The sequence below is a fragment of the Diceros bicornis genome, chromosome 1 (genome assembly GCF_020826845.1).
Source record: "Diceros bicornis minor isolate mBicDic1 chromosome 1, mDicBic1.mat.cur, whole genome shotgun sequence".
Classification (NCBI taxonomy): Eukaryota; Metazoa; Chordata; class Mammalia; order Perissodactyla; family Rhinocerotidae; genus Diceros; species Diceros bicornis.
The window spans coordinates 54,732,092-54,754,315 of NC_080740.1; the positions used below are offsets into that span (position 1 = coordinate 54,732,092).

Genomic DNA, 22,224 nt, shown 5'->3' on the forward strand with positions numbered 1-22,224 from the left:
AGGCACTTCCAGAGGTACAGTGCACTACCTGGCCCAGGCAGCTCTTAGAGGAAATTTCCAGCCTAGCCTCACCCCTCCTGAAGGCCTGGCAGGCTAAGAACAGGGCTCTGGAAATCTCCACCTGGGGGGGTGCCCTCAGCAGGGGGACGGGTGCCCTCAGCAGGGGGTGCTGCAGGACCTTCACTTCTGGGTAGGGTCTCCCCGGGGCCCTCCACTGTCACCACCAGGTGTTTGAGACTAAGCTCAAATCTGTCCTCACACAGCTTAGCCTGTAACTCAGGTGTGACAACTTTCATCTCCTAATTTGGGCCAGTTTTCTAAAAGATTAAAATCTATGTGATATATATATATACACACACACACACTCATTATATACACTAAACATACCATTTTCCTCACCTAGGCATGGGGATGATCAGGACCCCGCCTCACAGGAATGCTGTTTGGCGGAAGCCCAGTGCAGTGAGCAGGGCATGATTTAAGGGCTCAGGAAATGTTGGACATTATTAACAGCTAATATTTATTTATATCCGGCTTAGCCTACACAGTTATTCATCAATAGATAGGGTTCTGAAACCTGGGGGCTACTGAGAGGTGTGGAGAGTGAGGCCAGGGAAGAGTTCCTAACCTCTAGAACTGCCATGGAAATGGTCCTGGGTATTTTATAGCGAAACTGTGCAGGGCTTTCAATCAGTTCCTCAAAGATAAGAACTTCTGGTTTAGTTGACAGTTGAATTATTTCAGCGCTGTTTTAGCTTAAAAGAGGATGTGTCCTCACAGGTAAGTAATCCTATCAAGGAGGTGTTTGGAATCAAGTATTTCCCGATCTTGGAGAATGCCTTCCTTCCTCCCACTTGTAATGAATTTTGCAAAAATGTCCCTGAAATCATTTCCAGTGTCGGAGGCGGTGTGAACAATTACATGCACGGGGCGGGGTCTTTCGCCTCGAGCAGCTGAGGCTCCGCAGTTGGCAAGGTAGAGGACGACGGAGGGAGGGAGGGCTAAGGGAATTCTCTCGGTGGCCCTTGCGCCACCAGTCTGGGATGTGCGGCGTGGAGCGCACCTCGCCCAGCCCGAGTGCTGCGCCTTTAAGGTCCACGGGGGGCGTGATGTCAGCTGCCCGCGGGCTCTTGGAGAGGTGAGAGGCAGCCCGCGCGCGGCGACTCGGAGACAGGGTTGGAGTAGGACCTGCAGTGTGCTCCGAGTCTCCGACTTTCTTGCTCTGGCGCGCTCTGGCCGGCGGGCCACGCCTCGCCGATTCTGAATGGGCACTGACCCTGCTCCGGGAGGGCGAGGGGCCGCGGCACCGGCCATGAGCAGCTTCCAGCTGGAAGACTTTGCGGCTGGCTGGATCGGAGGTGAGCGTGTTTACGGGGTACCCCAGAGGTGAGTGTGCTTACGGGAGACCCCCGGGCCAGAGAGAGAAAGCCTCGCAGAGCGCCGCGCGGGCCGAGTTTACACACGGTGCCCTGGTCGGGGAGCCCCGCGCCGGTGCGCTCCCAACACGCGCCCCGGCGTGCGCGGCGCCGGCTGCGGCGAGTGCCCGACGCCCCGGCGCACGGGTGGTCTTGCTGTTCCTCGCCTGCTGCCGGAGCTGAACTCCGCGAGTCACACACAGATTCACCCTGCGCTTCCAATTTGCCTCCAAGTTAGAATCCGCGGAACTTGATCCCGTAATGATTAAACCGCCGGTCAAAGCCGGCAGCCAATGAAGCGTCCAGGCGCGTACACACCCGTGGGTGACCGAGTGCGCACCTGAATTTCGAGACGTAGCTCGCAGGAATTTGTGTGTGAGGGTGCCGCTTGGCCGCTGGCCCTCGGGCGCGGGATGGGGAGGCCGACTTCGTGATCAGGCCGGCCCTAGGGGGCGCCCCGGCCGGAGGGAGCCCAGCGCGCAGAGCTGGGAGCCGAGCGCCAGGCTGCAGGTACCAATTGCCAGATAGGAGGAACCTTCCTGTGTTCAGCCGCTGTCAACTGTCAGGCCTCTCCTCCGGGCACTGTTGGGCCCATTGGTCCCCTCGTACCGCTCCCGGAGCCTCCCTGCTGGGCCCGGGGTGGGTTTGCTTAGGCAACAGTTGCATCCATTACCTTGCTTCTCCATTCTTCTCTTCCGAATCGGTCTGTCCTTCTCTTTTCTCAGCTATTGGTGGAAGTTGGGGGGGAGGGGGGAGGGACTTTACTTACTGTAAAATATTATCTTCCCTTTGACCCCATCTTTAAGAGGATCGTCAGAAAAAGGAGTTGGCAAACGCAGCCCCTCCCCAAAGGCAAAATAAAATACTGAGCTGCTGAGGCAGAGGCTATGGCTAGCGTGTTTGTGCCCCATCAAGTGTTCTAGGTATGGAGGAGACCAGGAGATTTTTAAGAAAAGGAAACAAAAAACAAAGAGCCACAAGCCAGAGAGCACCCCAGGATCCCCTTCTGGTGGCCCCTACCATCTAGCGGGAGTCCACCTCTTTCGCCCGCCGGTGGCTGCAGGGCCCCTGCTTCTCACTGTCCCGAGCAGAGGCGATTCTTTCACGGTGGGCAGTTCTATTGGCACAGGCTCTCTTGTGTGGGCTGAGACCTGCCTCTCCTAACTTTCCCAGTCAGGGGACTGTACCCAGAGGCCCACTGGGCATATCCAGGCTCCCTTTGGACGACCCTTCAGCCATTCAGAGGGAGATCCTTCCCTCAGCTGTCAGCTTAAATAGCCAGACCAGCTTCAGTAGGGCTGCCAGGGGCTTGGTTCGAAAAATGCCCTGGAGGGTAAGGCTGTCAGAGTAGCTCAGAGTCTCTGAGGATACAGAGACCCTCCCTCCCCAGTTCACACAGCAAGTAGTGGATTATCCTTTATTCTGAGATTGTCTACTTTGTTCATGTTAACATGTCTTTTTTTTTGCGTCCATGAAATGAGGATGAGTGTAGTAACAGTGAATAATTGGTAGGTACCAGGTGCTGTTTAAGTGCTACAGTATATTTTAAAAACAACTTTATTGAGGTTATTTTACATGTCATAAAATTTACCCATTTCAAGTGTACAATTCTATGTTTTTTAGTAACTTTACTAAGTTGTGCAACCATTACTGTAAATTAGTTTTACAACATTTTCACCCCCCAGTGAGATCCCTCATGCCCATTTACAGTTAAACCCTATCCTCTCCATCTCCCTCTGAGCAACCACTAATCTGCTTTCTGTCTCTATGGATTTCCCTATTCTGGATAATTCATATAAATGGAATCACACAATATGTGACCTCTTTTGTCTGGGCCTCTTCCACTTAGCATGTTTTCAACATTTATCCACACTGCAGCATGTATGAGTACTTCACTCCTAGTTGCATCTAATAATATCCCATTGTATGGATATACCCCATTTTATTTATCCCTTCATCCAGCCTGGACGTTGGGCTGGTTCCACCCTCCAGCGAGTGTGAATAGTGCTGTTGTGACCATGCGTGTACATGAACTTGTTTGGGTGCTTGTTTTCAGTTCTTTTAGGTATATATCTAGGAGTGGAATTGCTGGGTCATATGGTAACTCTGTGTTTAACTTGGTGAGGAACTGCCAAACCGTTTTCCACAGCAGTTGGACCATTTTACATTCCTACCAGCAATGTACAAGGTTCCAATTTCTCCATATTCTTGCTAATACCAGTTATTTTCCTTTTTTTTTTATTATAGCCATCCTAGTAGGTGTAAAGGGGAATCTCATTGTGATTTTGATGTACATTTCCCTAATGACTAATGATGTTGAGCCTCTTTTCATGTACTCATTGGCCGTTAGGGTATCTTCTTTGGAGAAATGTCTATTCAAGTCCTTTGGCCATTAAAAAAAATTTTTTTTTAGTTGTAAGGATTCTTTATATATTTTAGATACTAGCCCTTACCAAATATATGATTTGCAAATATTTCCCCTCATTCTATTGGTTGTCTTTACTTTCTTAATAGTGTCCTGTGATGACAAAAGTTTTTAATTTTTATGATATCCAATTTGTCTATTTTTTTCTTTTGTTACTTGTGCTAACAATTTCTTGCAAATCTAAGGACATGAAGATTTCTCCTTATGTTTCAGTATATGATTTTTATAGTTTTAATACTTCCATTTAGGTTGTTGGTCTATTTTGAGTTAATTTTTGTATATGGTGTGAGGTAGGGGGTCTAACTTCATTCTTTTGCATGTGGATACCCAGTTGTCCCAGCACCTTCACCTCCCTTTTTTGGGATGCTTGTTTCTTGAGGCAGGGCCCAGGTCTTACTCCATTTTCTCTGCTTTCCTTGGTACCTGGGCTAGTGCCTAGCACATTAGGGGTCTCCTCTGGTGACTGGCCATTGACTGAATAAGTGAATGTAAGTGTCTGAGCCCTCTGTCCTGTCCCAAGAGCCAGCTGGTGCAAGCTAGGAGTCCAGGGGCTGAGTGACCAGGTATTCTTCCATCCACAGGTGCAGCCAGTGTCATTGTTGGCCACCCTCTGGACACAGTCAAGGTACAGTTGTTGTGTTTGCCATTACCTCTTGGAAAGGGGCCTGGAGTGAGCCCGCCTCCAGGAATGTGCCTGCTGTTTCTGATCCCCAGAGAGTCTCCAGCCCAGGGCCGGCTCTTGCGCCAGCCCATGGGGGTGGGGTACCAGGATGCCTGGTTTGGAATGGCTCTGCCCTCATTACTTGGCAATGATTTTGTTTTTGTGAATGTCTCATTTCTGCCTCCAGGTTCTCAGGAGCTGCGGGGGGGGGGGGGGGGGCGGGGGCGGCGGGGAGCAGGGCCCTAGTGAGTGTCCTCGAGACTAAGGAACCAGAAAAGGCTTCAAGTGTGAGGCAGTATCAGAGCCCAAAATTTAGGGTTGAGTTTCAGGTGATTAGAAAGCATATTCCAGGCACAGAGAACAGCACGGGCAAAGGCACTGAGGTGAGGACACTGGATGGAGGCCATGCTTGGGAAAGGCCAGCAGGCCAGTTTTGCTGATGCATCAGGTCTCTGACAGCAGCTACGGATGCGAATCCAGGAAAGGGAGTTAGCACTCAATCCTCAGAGGCCTTGAATATCAGGTTAGGACTCTGGACTAAGTTTGGAAATGGGAAGCCGTTATAACTTGATGAGGCATGTGGGGTGTGAGGACTCGGAGCCAGCGGGGACGTCTGGCATTGGAATCATCCAAGCCCCTTGTTCTACAGATGTAGAAACTGGCCCAGAAAGGGGAAGAGGCTTGCCTCAGGTCATACAAGTTAAAGCATTGTTGAGTGAGATGCTACAAAGGGACATTCTTTGACCCCACTCCCACCCCTGCCACCTGTCCCCAGGGTGAGCAAGACCCTGAGAACATGGACATGAATAGAGCCCCCCAACCCCGACTTCCCGATCCATCTCTAAAGCTCTGCATGGATCGTGCACAAAGAGGAGCCGCTCAGTCCCTTCTCAGATGGCTGCTGCAATCTCCTTTCTCCCGTCTTCCTCCGTGTGTGACAACAGGCCCCCTCCTAGGTCAGGGCCCGGGCCTGCTCTCTTCTTGATAGGGAGGTCAGCCTACTTGCCTTAAATGTTGAAGACACTTCCTGGCTCCTTGTGTCCCTCGTATGGGCCCTGCCTTCTGCTCATACGTCAAACGCATACTTGGACATTCTCTGTGCAGGTGCTCTGGGGATGCCAGGACATCGGTGATGGACAAAGCAAATCCAATCCCCATCCCTGTGGGCCTTCCAGCCACGTTTTCTGACACAGGTGACCTCTGTGTCTCCCTGGTAGTGTCCTTTCCTCACCTCTAGCCTAACCAGGGGCTGGTGGAGCCCCCCGCCCTTGTACAGGCAAGTCTGACCACCCCAGGCCTGGCCACGTGTCACCTGAAAAGGCTGGGGCTCTCCTCCTTCTCTCCTCTCTGCCCCCTAAGCCTCTGGAGGGAACCCTTCCTGGTACATAAAATCTAGTCTCTGCTCAGCCTGAGAACCTCCCCACTGAGGGTTCCAGCCCGGTGAGGCCAGCTACATGGGTGGCCTCTAGTCCAGCCAGGGGCTGTGGGCCAGGGCCCTTGTTTTTCTCCAGAACACCTTCCTTCCTTCTGGCTGACGTTCTCTCTAGAGTCCCTGTCTGCTAGAGAAATGTCCGGGCAAGAGCTTCAGAGTCAGAATAACCTGGAGTCCAGTCCCAGCCTCCCCACCCACGGTGGGGCAGGGCACAGCACTTAACCTCCTTGAGCCTTGGTTTCCTGATCTGTAAAATGGGCAAAGAGCACCTCCCCAGCAGGGCTGTCATGAAGATTGTCACTGTGACACCAAGGATAGAGCAATAAGCAAGCCATTCCTGTCCTGATGAACACACATGCTGGGGTGTGGGGAGACAGACAAATAACTCATTCGAGTTCCCAGGACTCACCCGTGGAAGAGCCAAACTAAAAGGACCCAGGCTGCTGACCCAGGTCAAAGGCTCCTTCCCCTGCCTGCAGCCACCTCGTCACTGGTGGGAGAGCCAGCCACTGGCTGCTTCGTGGCAGTGGAGCTGGAGTCAGGATTCTTACCTGGCTCCGGGCACAGCTGGTGCATTTAGGGTTTGTGCCTGATACAGTGTGACCAGGGTTTTCTACTTAGGGCTCAGCTGCCTTTAGACCAGCTAGACTGTAAGGGAATAAATTTGCATTGTCTTAAGCCACTAAATTTGTCATAATTTGTTACAGCAGCAGTAGGAAACTAATACAGGGAATCAGCTTTGTTCATCTGTAAAGTGGGGTAGTATCCATGCTGCATAGCATTTGTGGGCTTCAGTGACATAAGAGCTATAAGATGCCCAGTGTTTCCCCAAGTATGCAGTTGGTGCACACTAAATGCCAGCTCCTATTGTAACTGGAGGCCCTGGAGGCTTGAGCCGTGCTGCTGGCCTCCGTGGCAGCCTCCCCGAGTGCTCTGCATGCCTGGCAGACCTTTGCTCTGTGGCTTTGAGACTCTTCTGTGATCTGGGTTTGGCTCTCGGGTTGAGTTTCCTCATGTACCATTTGCTTGAGTGACTCGACCACTCAGCCTTCTTAGTGGGAACTCGATCCCTCCTGGGGCTCAAACATTTCGTGGATTCACTACCCACGACACAGCTGGGATCAGCGAGGGAGAGCATGCAGCCTCATGCCAACCCTAAATGGCGCAGAGAGAGAGGCCTGTGCCCCACCTTTCCTGGCCCATGCCCTTGTCCTGGTTGGGGATACCCCACTCCAGGGTAGACATCTGTGGTTCTGCTCAACAAGAGGACCATGAAGGCCCAGGTCTCATCTTGCTGCATCTTCCAGTGTGTCTTCCCCACCACCTGATTTAAAATTGCATTTTCCTTCCCCACCACCCAGCTTTTCTGATCCTTGGGTTATTTTTCTCTGTGGCACTTGTTATCATCTGACATATATGCTTACGTGGGAATTACTTTTTATTGACGGCTTTTTCTGACCCCACTCGGTGGTAAGTTCCATGAGTGCAGGGAGTTCGTTTTTTCTGCTGAATTCCCTGAGATTGGAACACTGACTGCTAGAAATATGCACCCAATCAATATCAGTGGAGTGAGGCAATAAGTATATTTCTCTGATTGTGAAAGCAATACTTACGAACAGTGTGACACCATTTATGTATCAGACCTATGAGATGCTACATCTTTTTTCTGGCTATCTATGTTTATAAAACACTTCAGATGGATGCCTATCAAACCATTAGCCAGGCTGTTAGCTGCGGTCATTAGCTCAGTGGAGGGGAGCGGGGATGAGAGGGGAGGGCAAAGGAGACTTTAGCTTTACATGTAATGCTGACTTTTTTTATTAAGAGAATATATTCCCATATTATTTATGTACTTAAAATTATTTTTTAAGTTATATAAGCTGAAAATAATGAAGGCAACCCCTGCTTATTGTAGGAAAGTTGGAAAATGAAGAAGTTCAAAGCAGAAAAACATCACCTGTGGTTTTCACCTCGGAGACCATCACTTTTATGATTTCATGTTCCTCCAGAGTCTTCCCCACTTGTCCACAGATGGAGCTCAGGCTGTTAGTGTGGAGAGTTAGTCTGCACACTGGGTCTTGGGTCCTCACGGGACTCTGGATTCTGGGGGGGAGGGTCCAGATCTCCTCCTGTGTGGCTCTCATGGCTCCTTCCTATCAGACACAGCACATTGTGGGTGCTGAGAAACTGTTTTGTTGGAGAGTTATAGGCTGCACATCTTAAAAGAAGTGGAACCCTCTAGGACCTGGGCACTTTTGTGGGCTTACTCAGACCCTCTATGCCTGTCAACTGCTGCCCCTGGTCACCAGATCCAGCCTCCGTTAAGGACACCACACCTTTGCCATCCAGCCCTTCATTCAGCCAATTTCAAGGGGCTGAGTGCCAGGGTCCTGCTTGGCCCCAGGGATGAGAGGGAAGTATGAGATGGCCCAGCCCCAGAAAGGGAGCCCAAATAAAACCTAAGTAAACAGACAAACAGATGACACCATTGCAACATTTAAGCTCAGACCCAAAAGTTGAGCAGGAGCTGGAGAAAGAGCCTTCCAGAGGGGGAATGCAGGTGGAAAGTTCTGGAGGCAGGAAAGAACTGATGCTCTGGGGACTTGGGAATGTGCCATGTGGCTGGTGCAGAGGGCAGGGGCATGAAGGAAATGGCATGCGACGGTGAGAGGCAGGCTCAGGCGCTCACCCAGGACCTCCTGGGTGCTGGTCAAGAGTGTGGAATTTATTCTGCATTTGATGGGAGGCCACTGCAGAGCTTTAAACAGTGACGTGATTCATCGTTGTTTGGAAAAGGTCAGTCTGACTGTTGTGTAGACACGGGCGAAGGAGTGAGGGGGAAGTAGGAGGCCAGCGAGGAGACCGGCCCATCGTCCAGGTGAGAGATGAAAGGGTTCGGGAAGTGAGAAGAGCAAGTTGCTCCCAGGAATATTTAGGAGGACAGAGTGATGGACAGCAGAAGGGACAGAACCATGGCTTAGCTTTTTGTCCTCAAGAGGCAGGGACCATATGTCTCTTCACAAGCATTGTTTTTGCACAGCAAACCAGCCTTTGTTCTTCTCTCAGCCCGAGAGGGCTTCTGCTGCCTTTAGCAAGGTCTGAACGGGGACATTGAGGGAGGCAGTGCAGGTAGAGGACAGAGGGCCCGCCTGGCCAGGACTGAAACCCAGACCTCCTTACTGAAGGGTCATCCCCTCTCTGGGCCTCGGTGTTGGAGGCTCAGCATCTTGGGGACAGTGGGGATGTGAATCTTCTCTGCTCGGGCCCTCACCCCTTGCCTCTCTCTGCAGACTCGCCTGCAGGCCGGCGTTGGCTACGGAAATACCCTCAGCTGCATCCGTACCGTGTACAGGAGGGAGAGTGTAAGTGCTCCTCAGTGGGCGGTGGAGCCGCACCCACCAGGGCCTCCCACCAAACGGGGCAAAGCTCCCCCGGGCCAGGGGACCACGGCCACCGCGCTCACACCAGCACGTCGGGGAGGAGGCCTGTTCATTACTGCTCATCATGTTTGGCTCAATTTTCCCTACTCCTCTCACACCACTCCTCAAATGTTATATGTTACCCAAACTTAACCCTGCCACCCACTGTGATGTTATTGGGGAAAAAAACTGGTTTTGTGTAACCTCTCCGGACAAATTCTGTGGAATTTAGAACCACAGTGTGGAAAATTCCTGCAAAAACAGGGTGACCTGTCAGTTGCTCAAAACCAAGTGAGTGGCCAGTAAACCACATGCTCACAGGCTTCTCTTTATCCAGGTGAGGCGGGAGCCAGGCGCTTCTCATTCCAGACGCCCGGAGCTGGCTTGTACTGCGGTCGCTCAAGACCCTGGGACCCAAGGGTTTTCTTTGTAAATGGGAAAATCTGCATAATATTTTGTAGAAGACCATCAAGTGTCTTTCCTGAGAATAGCGTGTGCTTTCAGAAGACCTTCTAAGGTCCCTCTGTAGAGAATTTAAAATAAATTTTCAAATTTAGGGTGAAATGACCTGTTGATTTAGAGAAGTGATCAAGTGTAACCCCCGTGGCAGCGCAAGGCTTTTCCTTGAGTCACCAGAAATGTGGCCCCATTGTTGACTGCTGCCTCCACCAGGATCCATCCTGGGAAGTGCCCTGGAGCTCTGGAGCCTCCTGCGGTACCTGGAGTTTCTCCTCAGATGAAGTGTGCCTTGTGTCAGAGTGTTGTTCTAACTCTCTTGATCAGCTGCTTTAAAATTGGGGCGAGCACTGCAAACCTAGTACTAGCTGCTCCTGGGTGATGTGGATTCCTCAGTCCCCTGAAAGGCGGCCGTTGGTTCTCCTCTTTGGCACACGTTCCCAGCGCTGTCTGCCAGCCCTCATCCCTGCTGTGGGAATCGTGGGTGTTCCTCTGAGACACGGCAGCTCAGGGCTAAGCGATGGCCCCAGTTATCTGAGGGAGCCTGTTGTAGAGGAAGAGCCTCAAGCAGGGTGCGTGTGTGTCTGTGTGTGTGTGTGTGTGTGTGTGTGTGTGTGTGTGTGTGTCTGTGTGAGGGGTCCTGCCTCTGGCAAATAGGGTTCATGCACGAAGGTCAGGATTAGCAGGTTCGCGTACAGCCTGCAGTTTGTACCACGACTTCCTAGTACTTTTTCATCTTTGGCATGGGGCTAAAACATGTGTGCTGCTCTGAGTCCTCCAAGAGCCTGTGGGATTTTCCAGTTTCAGCAGAGCGTCTCTGGTGTTCACTGAAAATGCGGTGTGGAAAGAACCCTGACCTCAGCCTCCAACGCCCTCTCCTCAGCCTCCTGCATCCTGTGTATGTGCAGAAGCCTCTTGGTGCCATCCTTCCGGGGGCTCCCTCTCCAGCTATTCTGCCAAGAGACGCCCATGCTCAGAGGCACCATCTACAGGGGCTGTGGGACCCTCTTCTTAGCCCCTCACCACAGGCTTAGCCCATTGTATTTTAATTGCCTGTCAATTTGTCTTTACCTGTCCCTCTCCCCTTCCCTGTCCCCAGACCCTGAGCTCAGTGAGCGTGGAGAGTGTTTCTTTCTTATTGTTGTCCCCCAGGGCCTGGCACATGACAAGTGCCCGGAGGATGCTTTTGTTGGAGGTAACTGAGGAGGGGGTGTGTGTGGTGCTTGGCAAGCCCACTACCCTTTAAGGCTCCGCAGGCTCCCACGGGCTCATCCATAGCCTCTCCTTCGGCCACAGCCTGATTTCTTTCCAGCCCAAGAACACTGCCACTCTGGTGGCAAATACAGGTTCCAGGCCCAGCATACCACCGCTCAGGAAACAAAACTTCACGCAGAAGTGGTTTCTCCAAGGCAAGAATGTGCTCCCCTGAGGGAGAGCAGCCCTTCACCGGCCCCGTCTCTCCCATCACGTCAGCATCTTCTTGTATTCTCCTCACTGACATACTGGTTTACTTCTTCTGTGGTGTCACTGCACCAACCTGCAGGCCTCAGTCTGTGCCGAGGGCAGCCTGGCAAGCTTGGCGCCTGCCTGCAGACAGCCCTGGGCCCTCATGCTTCCTCCCACTGGGTTTCCCCACAGGTGTTCGGCTTCTTCAAGGGCATGTCCTTCCCCCTCGCCAGCATCGCCGTCTACAACTCGGTGGTGTTTGGGGTCTTCAGTAACACGCAGAGGTTCCTCAGCTGGCACCACTGCAGGGAGCCTGAGGCCAGCCCGTCCCGCACCCTGTCTGACCTGCTGCTGGCCAGCATGGTGGCCGGGGTGGTCTCTGTGGGGCTGGGCGCGCCCGTGGACCTCATCAAGATCCGGCTGCAGATGCAAACACAGCCATTTCAGGAAGGTAAGAGGCGGGGCGAGGGGGCCTGGTGTCTGGGGCCCTGTGACCCTTTCCTGGTTCGCTGGATCTGGGATACGGTCGTTGACATCTTTTTCATTGAGCAAGGCATCTATGTTGTCATGTAATAGTCTGTAATTGTTATTATTTCATCCATAGTAGTGACTGTCATTGGTTAAATATTTACTATGTGCCGGGCACCTGCGAAGAGCTCTACGTATGTTCTCCTAATTCCTCTTCATAACAATTCTGGGAGGCAGGTGCTGTTATGATTTCCGGAGGAGAAAACAGAGGCTCCCAGAGGTTAAGATACTTGCTCAATGAAACACAATTAATGACCGGCCAGTGAGGACCAGCTACATAGTTTGCCACCCCCAGTACAAAAGGAAAATGCAGGATCCCTTATTCAAAAATTATTAAGAACTGTAAAAGAGCAAGAGCAGAGCATTAAATCAAGCATGGGGCCCCGTGTGACTGCCCCACCCGCCGGGAACAGCCGGGGAGGCCTAGCACCTGGGCTGGCCGCAGGGGCGTGAGGGGGCCACTCCTCTTCAACCTCGCCTGCTCCTCACCCTGATGGTCCAGTTAGAGCTTCATTTCTTGGTGTGCTGCGTAGCTACTCCTGCACCACAGGCTGCATCTGTCATTTCCTCCCTGCTGGGAAGGAGCTTCTGTGTCTTCCTGGGAGTGGTCTTGAGCAACGAGAATGGAAAGAACAGGATGGTACTTGCTCTGCAGAGTAGAAAGTGCCAACTGTGGAGGAAGGCCGAGCTAGGGGTCTTAGAAGACAAATTTCAATACCTTAGTGTTTGGTTCTTGGCTCTAATGTCACTCTGTCTCCTCAGGAAAGATACTGTCCCTTCCTGGACCTCAGTCTCCTTTTCTGTATAATGGAAGGGCTGGACCATGCTCCTTCCTGTCACCTCAGATATCTGATTGAGGCTGACAGGCCTTGAGGCTAGACATCTCTCCCTGACAGCCTTCTGCATGGCCTCCCTGTGACCCCTCTGTCCACAGATGCTGGGACTCAGCTGTGCCCACAGCCAAAGCCCCCAGAGCTCCTCGGGAGCATCCCAGCCTGGTGTCTCTCCTACCCCAGCCCCTTGATTCAGCCTATGCTCCCTGCCCAGCCCAGGAGGTGTCCAGGACAGGGCTGCACATCCCCTGAGCATGGTGCTGGTGTTCCCCACTGGGGAGGGCCTGGGACCTGGCTGCCCTGAGGAGGTGAGTCACACCTGTGGCTGCTTGGTGCCCCAAGGCCCATGGTCACTGTCAGCATGTAAGGAGACACAGGACAACAAACAGCCTTGCTCATGCAGAGGGTCATAGAGCAGACCCCCATGGGGGCCACCCAGGGAGATGCAGGGCAGGGGTTCCCCACCTTCACCTACTTGACATATTGGGTTGTGTCTTGGTACAACTCAGTTTGATCAAAGGCTTGCACCTCTAAGAAACGTTGGAAGCGTGCTGATCTGGTCCTATTCCAGAGTCAAAAGCAAAGATGTAGAGGAATGAAGGGCATCGTGAGCAGGCTTGGAACCCAGGAATCGTAGCTGGCGCCTGGACCCAAAAAGTCAGGCTGGCTTTTTGCTCTATCTTGTCTACTTCAGAAAAGCTTGTGTTAGTCTCGGGTGCAGAGGAAATCTGTCCATAGGTCTTAAAACTCTTTGGAGTCCAGATGTTGGAAAAGTCTCAGTGATGAGGCTCCTCAGCTCCTGGGGGCAGCCCTGCCTCCTGCACAACCTGGGCATCTTGTCCCTGGAAGGGGAAGAAACAGGGGTAGATGTGCATGTATGTGGCGGGGTGGGTGTAGCCAGCCTGGACACTAAGGGAGATGTTTCTCAAGAAATGCCTTCCGTCACAAAGCCCGGGACATTTGGAGGCAAACTAATTGGTGAGCTTTCTTGACAGTGTTTGGTTCCATCCTCTGTCCTGCCCTCACCCACCCCCACCTGCCCTGCAGAGGGGGCTAGAATGGTGGCCAACTTGGCAAGGCAAGGCCTGAGCTTCAGGGGGTCCTGAGGCTAGGCTAGAAGCCTCTGGAGACTAGAGGAAGGATGGGAGACAGCCAGGGAATGGCCAGACACAAGAGGGGCCCCAAAGCTGGGTGTGCAGCAACCAGCCAACTTTAGGGAGCTGAGCAGCCACCATTAGCAGCTGCCAAAGTTGTTAAGTGCACATCGTGTGTCCGACACTGTGTTCAGTGCTGCATGCACTTCATCTCATGTGATATCCACCACAACAGTGTGAGGTTGACATGACTGTTAGCCCTGTTCATTTACCCAATACGCAATAGTTATGCACCCCCTGTGTGCCAGGCCAGGGCTAGGTGCTGGGGACGCAGCGGTGTACGAAAGACTCCGTCCCATCCCTCTTATAGTGCTCCGTCCACCAGACAGTCAGACAGGAATGGGCCACTCCAGACGTGGTGGGTAGGAGGGTAGTAGGGTGGGCTCTCAGCCAGGCTGGGGGTCGGGAAGGTCTTTGGAGCAGGAGATAGGAGGGGCGGGAGGAGAACCTGGCAGTCAGGACTGTGCACCTGATCAGGGCAGCACTGAGGGTCACCCCTGCCCACTCTTTTGGGTCATGAGAGCCTGGGTCATGGCCCACCCAGGCTAGGCCTCTCCAGAACTGCCCGTCTGGGAAGTCTGGACCCTTCTAGGGCCTTGTCTCCTGGATTAGCCCTCTGAGCAGTGAGAACATGGGGACCGGTGTGCCCTCCTGCCCCTCCGCCGTGGGAGGCACCAACAGCGTCTCAGGAGGGATGTGATTTGCTGATGCTACTCCAGTATGGGGTTCTGCTCGCGGCCTCAGGTGTCAGTTCATCCATGGGGCCAGAAGGAAACCAGTTTTCTCGAGTAAACCTCTCGAGGCAGCAAGAGAAAATGAACCTGTGTTTGTTCTGTCCTTCCCAGTGTGCCAGGAAACTGGCCTTTGAGGAGTCTCTTAGAAGCCGGGGGGATCCTGCAGGCAAACATTTCTCAGCCCTGCAGAGCTCTGAGTCGTTGGTGCCTGGTCCCCAGGGCTTAGCTGGCAGTACAAAGGCGAAGATGGTTTACATGAGTGGGTGGAGGGAGGGCAAAAGCCAAGACTGCAGAGTCCACCTCAGCTGTGCCCCTCCAGCCTCTGAGCTGGGCTAAGTCAGATCACAGCAGTGAGGACTGAGTAGCCAATATTTACCGAGCCCTTATCATGTGCCAGGCACTGTGCTAGGAGCTTTGCATGCATTTAATCTTCACGATAACCCGATTCCTAGACATTTACAAAGGGGAGGCTAAGGCGAGAGAGGTTCCCTAACCTGCCTGAGGTCACTCTGCTAGTGGAACTGAGCTGAGACACAGACCCAGGCAGTCTGACTCAGTGCCCACTGAGGCAGTTTCTGCTCCTGCCCCAGGACTTTGTGGAAGCTGAGGCTACGGCAGCTTTGGGAACCTGGGCTTTCGCACAAAACCATCATGCACAAAACCGGCGTCAAACTTTAGGGGGGATGTGGGCCGGGAGCACGTCTCCAAAGGGACGTTGTTCCGATAATGGACGCAGCTCGTGAGTTCCCAGGAATGGGTCTGAATTCTGTGGCTCCAGGCAGCCCCTCTCTCTGTGGGCCACTCCTCCTCACCTCCCACCCCAGCTGTGGGGCAGGGTCAGCTACTGGGGGTGCAATGGGGAGGAGGCAAAGGGTCACCAGCTGGTGCTTTCTGCCAGGAATTTCTCCAGAAGATGCGCTTTTCTTTTACTTGCTCCTCAAGAACCCTCTAGGCCAGAGGTAGAAAACTCAAAGACCATTGGGAGCAGGGAGGTGACATAATTGAGCAGCGGTGCCTGGAAAATGCACCCTCTTCCACTTTTCTTGACACCCACAACCTTCCTAACCTACAGTTCATTTTTCTTCTTTTGATTTCAACATGGATTCAGAACATAGTTCCCTTTCCACGTCACTCTGCTGTTAGAAAAGCAGTGGTTCAAGCACAGGTGTCAGCTCTGGCGTCTGGGAGGTGGTAGGAAATGGTGACGACTGTTGCAATCCTGTCTATGCGGGTGGCTACAACTCCTCCAGCTGACTGTTGCCACATGGCCTGGATCTTCTGATTTTTAAGAGAAGGCAGAAAGCTAGATGTTTTGTGTAGGGTCTTTTAATTGGAAATTGTCAGATAATTTGATTAAAAACAAAATCAAGCACAAACAAACAAATCAAACACAAACAAACACAGACCACACTGTGTGGACTGGACAGTGTGGGGTGGGAGCTGGCTGCAAGCTGTGCTCCCTGCTGTGGGTCAGGTCCGCTGTGTGGGGTCACTGTGCTGACGTGGGCATTCCAGGCAGCCTCGGGCAAGGCTTGTGGGATTGCTCAGGGCTTGTGCTCAGGGCTTGTGCCTCTGGCTTCTCTGCTTTGGGACATTGACAGGTAGACTGGAGACCATGCCCAGGTAAAAACAAGGCTCATCTGGTTGAGGGACTTGCAAATATAGAGCCAGCGAGTTCACCCTGATTGTCTGTTAGTGGTGACCCATGGTTGAATATGTACAAAATACAGAACATTGAATGTAGAGGGAGAAAATGCACACTCACCCAAATATGATCACTGTATCACATTAATGTGTTTCTTTTTCCTTTTCTATATATATATATATGTACATATATATATACATTATGCACATACATATATATATAAATAGCTTAAATATTTTAAGAGGTTGTACTCATGTTATATAGACAGTTTCATATCCTGTTTTTAACTCAACATTATAACAGAAACATTTTACATGTTATTAAAATAGCATATAAAATTATTTTAAATAGATGGATAATATTTTTAAAAGATATGCAATATTCCTTCAAGTATACACACACAGCCATGTTGAGAGGGATGATATAGTGTGGTAAGAATTCAGTTTCCAGAGTTAGACTACCAGCTTCTAATCTGACCTCCACAGGAGTCAAGAAACTTTAGACAACTCACCTAACGTGGCCAAGCCTCGGTTTACTCATTTGCGAAGTAGGCATAACTCTAGTAGCTACTTCATAACGGGGATGGAATGGGATGAGGTATTACACATGATGATCTTAGCACACTGTCTGGCACGTTGAAAACATGAAATAAATGTTAGCAATGATATTAGTAAATTTATTATTTAACAGTCTTCCTACTGATGAACAGTTAGGTCGTTTACAGTTTTTCCTCTTTTAAAAATGATGATGTGATCAGCAAATTTGTCCATAAAGAGTTGCCTTCATTTAGGGTTATTTCACTAAATGTGTGGGCTCTTTGATTCACGAGTGGGTCAAACGCTATGGTCATTTTTAAGATTCTTGGTACATAGTGTGAAATTGTTATACAGAAGGGTTTTACCAAATTACATCAACAGTTGCTGAAGTTTAAAGGGAATTTCCACTTGGCACTGACTACCACTGTGTACTAAACAGAAGTTATCGCTCATGTAAACTCTCCAACTTGACAGAGGTTTTATCCTGGGGCCTCTGCCATTTGGCAAACAAGGAGGAGCTCACCTGAGTTCAGTCGGATGCGGCCTTGACAGTAAGGCACATGTGAAGAAACTCTCCCTTTTTAAGTCATCATTACCCTGGACATGGACATGAGTCTCACTGGGTGCCCCGCTGGGTCTGAGCTGGAAGTCAGGGCTGTGGTCCCGGAGGCCTGTGGGTCCCTCTGCCGCCTGGGCCAGGTCACATTCTGGAGGCCAATGACACTCACTCCTCCCCCATCTGGAAGCTTTCAAGTCTGTGTTTTCATTAAGAACCTAATTAACGTGCAGATCACAGAGACCTCAACACCACAGGAGGGCAGAGTTTGGGGGCTCAGAGGAGGACTCGGCGTTAACTCTGTGCTGACCGTCCAGGCCCAGCTGGAGGCACAGGGTTGAGTGTTACACCTGTTTGAATTCACTCTCTGAATTATTCGTTCACAAGAATTTCCCAAGCCCCTGCTCTGAACCAAGCAGAGTAGGTAAATCAGAGGTATCAGACACGCAGCCCCTGCCTTCAGGGAACACACAATCTAGTGAGGATCAGATGTGTGCCAGAATGAGAAGGGCCCGTGGAAGGCTCTGGAACCTCGGAGTCTGGCTCTGCATATCAGGAAGGCTCCAGAGAGGAAGTGGTCATTGACTGGGTCTTTGAATATTGGCTAGGATTTGGAGATGGGGACATGGGGATGGAGAGATGTTTCAGTCTGAGAAACAATGTAGGGAAAGAGTCCGTGGCGGGAAAGCCAGGCATGTGGCAGGACTAGTGAGCGGTTTGGTTAGCACAGATGCACAATGCAGGAAGGGGAAGATGCAGGCTGAGTTGTGAAGAGCTTGGATTTCTTAGCTAAGATGGGCTGAGATGCTATTCAACAGGCAGTGACGTGTCTTGGACACCAGAATGACCCAGGCAGAGCTGTGTGGTAGGAAGATGGATCTGGCCTTCAGAAGGGGTGGAAGGGGGTGGGAATAGTAGAGGTGGGCATGTTGATTTGGATACTGCTGCCGCAGACCAGATAAGAGGCCAAGTATACCTGACCCAGGGCTGTGGGCTTGGGAATGGAGGGGAGGGGTAGATTGAAGGGACAATGATGATGTAGAACCAACAGGCCAAGCAGGATGGAGGAGAGTGTCGAAAACGACTCAGGAATACAAAGTTGTGTGACCATGAGGTTGGTGGGACCTCTCGCACGGGGAATTAAGTGGCAAATGAAGCGTGTGAGACAGCGCTTGGTGTGGGGTTGGTGATCAACAAATGCTTCTTGTCGCTGCTGCTGTTTTGGAACCTGGCTGGAGGGGCGGGCTTGAGTGAGAACATGGTGAGTTTAGCTTTTGTGTTGTGTGAGGTGCCTGTGGGACTGCAGGTGGAATGTCAGGGCTGGAGGTATAGACAGGGGTGTGACAGACATAGACGTGACCGCTGAAGTCATGACGTCAGAACCAAATGCCAAGGCGAGCTGCCAAACAGAAGGTGGACGTTAATGGGAAAACTCAGTCAAGGATTTTGGGAAGGAGCAGTAATGACGCTAATAGCTGCAGTTAACAATTACTGAGCCTGTACCATGTGCACTGTGCTAACACACAATCCATGATTAAATCTTCACAGCAACTCTATGAAACAGGGACTGTCATTCTCTTTATTTTATAGGTGGGGAAACTGAGGCTCGGGTGATATGACTTGTCTGTGCTCACTCAGCTGTTCCATGGTGAGGAAGGCATTGCCCCAGGCCGTCTAACTCCACCACCCCTAGAACCAGGGTCCTGAGAAACTCGTATCACCAAAGTAGGGGGAAGGAGAATGAAGAGGGGAGAATTGCTGAAGTTCGGGTGACAGTGGGGACGGAGACCAAGGGGTGGAGAAGGAAGAAGGTTTTCTTTTCAAGTTGGGAGAGGAGACGGAAAGAGACAATTCAGAGAGAATTTTGAGGACAAGAGGAAGAAATTGAGGGAGCTTGCATCAGAAGGCTTTTCTCTACCACATTCAAGATAATTTGAATAGAATAAGGGGCAGAGTGTGGCCAGGATTTGAGGAGAAGAAGGTCCTAATTTCTGGACATGCAAAGAGGAGACAAGCTGGGCTGAACAGTAAGAGCAGAGAAGGCCAGCCAAGGGGGTTCTCAGCAGGTGAGATCATCAACCACGCACCAGAACACAGGCCCATTTGAACCCAAGGATCTGCATGATGACAACATGGGGTGAAACCATTTCTCTGATTCCCCCAAATCTTCAGAAATGTCTGAAGGTCACCAGCTGTGCCTCAGAGGCCCTGACTACATCAGTCTCTCTCTTTGGCAATATAGTTTTATGATGACCGTAAAGAATTGTGGCTGCCAAGAAACACAGTCTTCTCCAGGCAGGTTGGCCTTGGGGAGGAGCAGCCTTCTGACACAGTGGATTTTCCAAGACTTTCCCATTGCAGTGCAGGAATTATTGATGCTAAGCTCCCTGAAGGGACACATGTTTCTCCATTCAACTCCTAAAGAAAGAAGCCTGTGTGGGAAGGCAGGAACACTTGGAGCATGACAACCTGGAGACTACCCAGGACCATACAGTCTTTGGCCCTCTTCTCAAGTAGGCTATGGGCTGCCGATAGGAAGTGACGACTGGAGCAATGGCAGCCCAAAAGTGGAGGGAAGAGGTTTGTGAAGAGGTCAGGCCTATAGCCATGCAGCTCAAGAGGAGTCCTTGAGTTCTGGACAGTTTCACTGAATGTTTTTCAAACTGTGGTCTCATATACCTAGCAGAGGTTAATGAAGGTGCGTGCAACGTAATACACCATTGTTCAAGTTATGTACGTTGGTGACACATCCATTTGTTCTTTAAATCAATTGACAAGGGCAAGTATTGTCCTGATTGCTGGACGTGACACTAGTATTGGTAGTTCTTGGCCCTGTGTGGGCATCCTCAATCTCCCACACTAGCCTTGGCAGCAGGCCACAGCTGCCTGAGGTTGGCAGGTCCAGTGCTTCCGGAATCCAGAGTTACATGAGGACGGGGTAATAAAAATAGGAATGATAACTATTTGCCTCAAGTAAAGTACATTTGCACAACATTCATTTTAGTAAAGTACACTTGCCAACATTCTTACTTAATTTTCGCAAAAGCCAAATGAGGTGGACAGGCCACTTAGTCTTCCCCTTTGTAGATGACGAGGAAACTGAGGCCCAGGGTGGTTGAATCCTTTGCACCAGGTTGTATATAGTATAGCAACTGAGTTGCAAAGCAAATTCCAGCTGCTCCTAATCCAGGGCTCTTTCTACTAAACTACCTGCCCATCTTGGACCCTTCAGATCATGAGGAAACTGCTGGGCTTGTTGGAAATGGGAACTGGGCAAGAACTTCCCTGATAATATTCTGGGAAAGTGAACTGAGGGGTCCACCAGCCTGCTCAAACCCAAACCACAGAGGTTATACCCAGCCTGTCTGCTGGAGGACAAACATTGGATGATTCTAGAGCATCTTAGATGAGTGTGGTAGTTGGGACCATGATTTGGGAGTTTCTTTTGGTATCTACAGCCTCTGGCACAAGGACCAGACAGGGCCAGGCTGGGATGAATGCAGAGCATGGGAGGTGAGCCTCTGGGAAGCCCTCGTGCAGAGACCTGCCCCATTGGATGCTCAAGTGTTCATTGAGGGGATGTTGAGGCACATATGGGGCACAGTGTCAGGCAAAGGGCACAGTGCTCTGGGACAGGACACAGTGTGATTCCTGTCATCAGGAAACTCACTGCATCAGTTAGGACAAAACAACAGCAGCCACGGTAATAGGGGGACAGCCTCTAGCACGGGCTGGGGGCTCCTGGTGTTTTCTAAGAGGACCTTTTTAATATGTAAAATGAACAGCAGCTGTGCTTTGAGTGTCGTAGATTAAGAAAACACGTATGACAAGAAGCGACTATGGATCATTAGCATATTTGAGTAAATTTTTGTGTTCCCCACAGTCGCATCAACACATATGAGGAAAATGGTCAGACAGGTATGTGTGAGATATTTTAGGAGTTCTGTCGATCTCTAATGCTTATGGATTCGTGGGTCCTTGAAATAACTCCCTGTTCCCAGCTTCCCTTTGAGAGCCCACTGGCCTAGCCGTATCTGAGCACAGAACGCTTGTTAAACTGCGCATGCCGGACTGGGCACCAACAGGGCCCGGTTTGTGGATGGCAGATTTGGCAAGGATTTTCTGTGGAAAGCGACCTGTTGAGAAATGATGATGTGTTCCCACTCACCCCTGATGTATGCACATGCAGGGGAGGCCTGGCGGGGCTTTCTCGTCCGGAGGGCGGCCAGGCCTTTGTGTTCCTGAGGGCCGGGCCCTCCTTACCTCAGTGGATCAGTGACTAGCACTGCGTTTCAGTTTGCTTTCCTGTTTGCGTGGTCATGGGCCATTGAAGACATTGAGCGGCATTGTCTAGGAGAAAGAAATGAAACTTCTTTCAGGTTCAGGAACAACAGGCCAAGAGTGGGTGGTTCTGTGTGAGCCAAGTACCGAACCAGCACCTCGCCTCCTTCCTCTGGGTCCTTGCACAAAGGGCATGTGAGTCTACAGACTTCAGTCGTGCATATTTTCAAGAGCTGCTTGCCAGCAACCTCTCAAGTCAGTTTTTAAGGGTCACCACATTTGTTTTTCACAAACTAAAATTGGTCCACTGCCAGATTACCAAGAGCTCTGATTCAGCACTTTTCTAAGTCTAGCTGCCCAGGCTCCCAGGCCACGCCTCCCAGGGCCACACCTTCCCCGGCTGAGCCATAGAGCATCTCGTGGTCTGAGCAACTGATAGGAATTCCTGCTGTTCTCTGCTTTGTGGTCCCATATGAATTGTCCATACTGCTATTGCTAATACAGATACACCCATAACAACTATCACCTAAATGAAAGATTTGCTTCTCATTGAGTGATACATCGTTGATGTCACAGAGTTCTTTTACCTTGAAAAGCAGGAGAGGGTAGTTAGGCTTGGAATCTTTACTCTGCCTAAGTGGGTTTGACAAAAGCAGTTTGTTTCAAGTAAAAGATGTCATTTTCTCAGTAAAGTGTAGTGACA

General features: G+C 51.1%; 1 protein-coding gene across 1 annotated transcript in view; it reads left to right on the top strand.

Annotated features, from left to right (window-relative positions):
- Positions 1-1,297: 1,297 nt before the first annotated feature.
- SLC25A48 (solute carrier family 25 member 48) overlaps positions 1,298-22,224 on the top strand; it is a 37,994-nt gene continuing 17,067 nt past the window's right edge. The window contains exons 1-4 of the mRNA XM_058541511.1: positions 1,298-1,358; positions 4,422-4,465; positions 9,224-9,295; positions 11,447-11,705. Coding sequence (XP_058397494.1) covers positions 1,313-1,358; positions 4,422-4,465; positions 9,224-9,295; positions 11,447-11,705 — 421 coding nt within the window. The 5' untranslated portion in view covers positions 1,298-1,312. The remainder of the gene's footprint in view (positions 1,359-4,421; positions 4,466-9,223; positions 9,296-11,446; positions 11,706-22,224) is intronic.